The sequence below is a fragment of the Erithacus rubecula genome (assembly GCF_903797595.1).
Source record: "Erithacus rubecula genome assembly, contig: scaffold_675_arrow_ctg1, whole genome shotgun sequence".
NCBI lineage: Eukaryota > Metazoa > Chordata > Aves > Passeriformes > Muscicapidae > Erithacus > Erithacus rubecula.
Genome location: NW_027635664.1, coordinates 18,785 through 24,186, shown reverse-complemented (window position 1 = coordinate 24,186; position 5,402 = coordinate 18,785). Strand labels below are relative to the sequence as shown.

The following is a 5,402-nucleotide window of genomic DNA, read 5'->3' as shown; positions in this document are numbered from 1 at the left end:
GAGATCCTTTAGTTAATTTAAAGCCGCTGAGAGTGCGACTTCTCATTGACAGAGTTTGTGGTCATAGGGAAGGTGAAGAAAATGCGGGAAACTGCATAAAGAATGACATTTTTGTGGACAATATAAAAAAAGTACATCAAAGGGAAAAAAGCTTCAAATTGAAACCAACAAGAAGTATCAAAGATTACTTTTATTACAAGTCATATTCAGAAATTTGCCAGCATTTTAATGTTCCTAAAAGCAGTCAGTCATCAGTCTCCATAATGCAGCCTTGAGCTCCTGGTTCCTCAGACTGTAGATGAGGGGGTTCAGGGCTGGAGGAGCCACTGAGTACAGAACTGACAGTGCCAGATCCAGGGATGGGGAGGAGATGGAGGGGGGCTTCAGGTAGGCAAATGTGCCAGTGCTGAGAAACATGGAGAGCACAATCAGATGAGGGATGCAGGTGGAAAAGGCTTTGTGCCGTCCCTGCTCAGAGGGGATCCTCAGCACAACCCTGAAGATCTGAACATAGGAGAAAACAATGAACACAAAACATATGACTCCTAAACAGAGACTAACTGCCATGAGCCCAAGTTCCCTGAGATAGGATTTAGAGCAGGAGAGCTTGAGGATGTGTGGGATTTCACAGAACTGGCCCAGAGCATTGCCATGGCACAGGGGCAGGGAAAATGTATTGGCCGTGTGCAACAGTGAATAGAGAAAGCCGCTGGCCCAGGCAGCTGCTGCCATGTGGGCACAAGCTCTGCTGCCCAGGAGGGTCCCGTAATGCAGGGGTTTGCAGATGGAAATATAGCGGTCGTAGCACATGATGGTCAGGAGGAAATACTCTGATGAAATGAAGAACATAAACAGAAACACCTGAGCAGCACATCCTGAGTAGGAGATGTTCCTGGTGTCCCAGAGGGAATTGTGCATGGCTTTGGGCACAGTGGTGCAGATGCAGCCCAGGTCAGTGAGGGCCAGGTTGAGCAGGAAGAAGAACATGGGGGTGTGCAGGTGGTGGCCGCAGGCTACGGCGCTGATGATGAGGCCGTTGGCCAGGAGGGCAGCCAGGGAGATGCCCAGGAAGAGGCAGAAGTGCAGGAGCTGCAGCTGCCGTGTGTCTGCCAATGGCAGCAGGAGGAAGTGACTGATGGAGCTGCTGTTGGACATTGCTTCAATATGGCCATGGGGGACTGTAAAAAGAAGACAGAGTAGTTTGGACAGGTTTCCTTGTGTCAATCCTATGCTATTTTATTACATATTTATTCAAAATTGCTTCTCTTTCATTGGGGAAATTTCTCTCACTTTTTTTTTTTTAATTTTGTTTTTTTATCTTTGAGCTCGGGGTTTTGATTTCATTGAAGGGAGAGAAATCCTCTTTAAGCACTACTCTGAGTCTGAATACTGGGTGCCTAGGGGGAACACAGTGTTCCTGTCCCTGTGCCCGAGTATAGTCAGACCCGCTGGTCGTACACAGCTGCCCTTTGCTCATTTATACCTGCCTTTTTTTTTCAGAATGACTGCACTTAAAAAATGCCTGAAAACTAAAGAAGACATTTTGAAAGATGTGGCTTCAAAGCAAGATTTTCTAAACTCATGTTTCCTTCCCTGTGCAGCTAGACAGGATGGGATACCCAGGTTTGGTGTGGCTCTTTGCTGCCTGGAGTTGTGCCTACTGGGAGCTGTTTCCCTTTATCCAAGCCTTGTCCCTGCCAGTGCTGCCAGAGCCCAGCCCTGGGGGCTCAGCTCTGACCTGCACACCCCTCCCAGCACAGGGCACTGCCCTGGGGCATCTCCCTGCCAGCAGGGCCTGAAGGGCAGCTCAGACAGACTGAGATGCTGCAAGCCAAAGTGCTGCTGCTGTGGTCTGTAGGCACAGGAGGGTGAGGAGGCACTTTGTGAGGGAGATGTGAGGCAAATCTGCTGATCCCCAGTGGGACAGTGCAGGAGTCTCAGTGACACAGACACACCTGACAGTCCCTTTCCCTTCCCTTGAGGAGAAAGCTGAGAGCAGCCGTGGCCATGCAGCACCATCTGCACAGCAGGAGGAATCTGCCCTCATGGGGGTCACTCCTTCCACCTCCAACTTCTCCCCACAGTCCCTGGGGAGCTGTCAGGTGGGCTGAGAGCTGTCCCTGGCAGGTGGCACATGTCCTGGGCTAGCCAAGAGCCCTGAGAGCTGCAGGAGCTGCTCTGCAGGACAGCCCTAGGCAGCCCTGGCTGCAGCCCCAGCTTCAGCCCCTGCAGCCATCCCTGGCAGCAGGAGCCATCCTGCCCTGTCCCTCTGACGGTGCCCAGGGCAGCTCTGCTCTGCAACACATCCTCCTTCTCCTCCTGTGCCTCAGAGTATATGGGAGAGTCCTCCTGACACATCCCCCAGGCTGTGGGGTGTGCTGGCTCCAGATCACTCCAGGAACACAAAGGACATTGCCCTGCACCCACACACTCACCATGTTCAGGGCTGTGAAGATGTTTCCCCAAGTGAAGTCTCAGCTCGATGTCTTCCCAATCCTGATTGACTTTAGCCTGTCTTTGCCTGGCTCCTGTCCCCTCAGTGCCTGCAGGCAGTGCCCTCAGCTGTGCTGGGCTGGGAGAGGAGCAGCTTCTCAGTAGAAATGTCTTTTTGAAGCTTTTCCTGCTTGCCATTATCTCCCTCTGTGCCAGGAGACACAACACAATGACTTTGATGACCCTCTCAGGAGTTAGGTCTTTTTTAAATTAGATTCAGTCCCTGAGAGAATGTTTTTCAAAAATCCTCTCAAGAACTCAAAATTAAATTGCAACTTGAAAGTTTCTTGAACTTTTAATGGGTCTCACTGAGAGACAGGACTGAGAAAGTTCCCCAAGGTACCAGATAGAGCAGAACAATGGAGGCATTGGTGACAGGTAGGAACAAGGAAAGTAAAGGTGTCTCTGGCAAAAATTTAGTAAAATTTTTACCATCACTGCGAATTTTTAGCACAACAAGTCATGCAGGGGCTGCTTTCCCAGCGGGCAAGGTGTGAAGACAACACATCTGGCTCAAGGGTGCAGTGATAGAATGAACAGAAACTGGGAAATTGGAATAGGTTTTTAGGAAATGGGTACATCCTAATATACATGTAGCAACTTAATATAAGTAACACACTTGTAGAATGACGCATCCACACAAGGATAGGAGTTATCCTATTCTTGGACATTGGACTTGAGGCCTGAAAAAATGATTTTTTTCATCAAATTTGTGTTAAGGAGACTTATTTCGATATTTTGGAGATTTGATGATAATGAACCTCACAGAACCAAGGAGTCAACTTCTACACTATGGAACCTCAAGGAACAAAGGGACCTTTTGATATTGTGGGAGCTCATGGAACCAAAATCCATTTTGACAGAGTGGGGCCACATGGAACCCATGGTTCCTTGTTACACTGCAGATCCAAGGAGACCACTGTGGCACTGAGAAACCTCATGGAACCAAAAGTCTATTGTGACAGAGAAAGGCCTCATGGAACCAAGGGGCCCTTGTGACACTGTGGGGCCTCATGGAACCAATGGTCCATTGTTATACTGCAGATCCAAAGAGGCCCTGGTGACACCATGGAACCTCCTGCAATCATGGTGCAATCACGGGTGACACTGCAGGGCCTCACAGAACCAAAGAGTCCAGGGTGAGACTGCAGAACATCACGGAACCAAGGTCACTACAGAACCTCATGAGACAAAGGGTCCATGATGATACTGCAGAACTGTTGCTGAGAGTATGAAAGCTCACGGAATCAGAAGTGCATTGTTACCAAGAGACCATTGTGACACTGTGGATCCAAGGAGACCATTGTGACACTGAGGAACCTCATGGTACCAAGGGTCTATTGTTACACTGTGGGGGACTCATGAAACCAAACGACCATTGAGACATTGCAGGGCCTCATGGAACAATGGAGATTATGATGAAAGAGAATCACAGAATTAACAAGGTTGGAAAAGACCTTGGAGATCATCAAGGGAAACCTATGACCTAATGTCACCTCATCAACTTAATCATGGCTCTGAGTGATACACCCAGTCTCTTTCCAAGTGCCTCCAAGGATGGTGACTCCACCCCTCTCTGGGCAGAAGATTCCAGTACCCAATCACTGCTTCAGTGAAAGTTTTTCTTGGTATCAAACCTATACTACCCCTGGCTCATCTCAGGACAGACTCTCGTTCTGTCAGTGTTTGTTCAGTTGATGAGACTGACCCCCACCTGATTGCAGCCTCTTTTCAGGTGGTTGTAGAGAGTCTCACTAGAGACCGTTGTAGCCATTGGGGCCATTATAGCACAGCAGGGCCTCATGGAATCAAGGGGAGCACAGTGACAGTGTAGGGCTCCATGGGATGAAGGGGCCATTCTGACACTATGGAACCAATGAGACCTTTAATGTGATGCCTTAAATTCTGAGTTTTCTGTGCTGCTTGGGTATGCTTTTCCATTGTGCTTAGGGTGATGAAGACAAAACAGTCTGATTCCAGCTATTGATTCAAGGACTGTTTCTTCAAACTCCAGGCTCTAAAAATAAACAATGTGAAAGGAGAAGGGCAGGCCAGCCAGGAGGTGAGGAGGATGACACCTTACAATTTGAGAATTAATTGGATGGTCGACTCCAAATGGAGTATGCAAATGGACTGAAATCTATAAAAATGAAAAATCTTGTGACCAAGCCTTGTTTTACTTCTGCCTTAGAGCCATCAGGCAGGGCAGGGGCCACACTGTAGCACTGGTACTGCCAGGGTATGGCCTTTGAAGGCCTTTCAATAAATGCCCATTTTATTTCCCTTAACTCTGTGTGATCTCTTTTCTAGCTCCTAATGGCAACAATTACACTACAGGGCAGGAGAAGGAGACCCTTCTACCATTTTGAGCCCTCATGAAACCAAGGGTCCATTGAGATACTGTCGTATGGGAAATGCAGGCATGGAGAGCTCTCAGGGGCTTCTGCATCCAGGCTCAGAGATAGAAATGGATACAAGGTTTGATCTAAGACCTTGGAGAAGGTTTGGAGAATTAGAGCATTGAAGTGAAACAGACATGAAACAAGAATATAAATTTGCAGTTTAAGTAAATACATATTTTAAGCAAAAATATGAAATATGAAATATGAAATATGTCTTTTATAAGCAACAGAATATGTAAAGGAAGATAGTAAAATATTTTAAAGTTTAGCTATAGGACCTGTTATAAAGTTAGTTAGAGGTTTAAGATGCATCAATGTAATTTCGTGAAATGTTGTATAATTGGTTGAAAAATGACACATTGCAGCAAAGCAACAGGAAGCAAAGCAATTAATGATTGGTTAGCAAACTTCATAGATTTTGCTAAAAAACTAACATAAGGCATTGTAACTAAGAAGGTGGCTTTGATACTATGGCATTGGATGTAACACCTTTAATGTCTCACCATT

General features: G+C 47.1%; 1 protein-coding gene across 1 annotated transcript; it reads right to left on the bottom strand.

The window, feature by feature from the left end:
- Positions 1 to 234: 234 nt before the first annotated feature.
- Positions 235 to 2,472, bottom strand: LOC306816574 (olfactory receptor 14C36-like; the record flags this gene model as incomplete). Its single annotated transcript, XM_079333003.1, has 2 exons — positions 2,436 to 2,472; positions 235 to 1,178 (listed from the first exon to the last, which is right to left on the bottom strand). Exon 2 carries the CDS (start codon positions 1,153 to 1,155, stop codon positions 235 to 237), a length of 921 nt encoding a protein of 306 aa, XP_079189129.1. The 5' UTR covers positions 1,156 to 1,178; positions 2,436 to 2,472.
- Between the last annotated feature and the right edge of the window lie 2,930 nt (positions 2,473 to 5,402).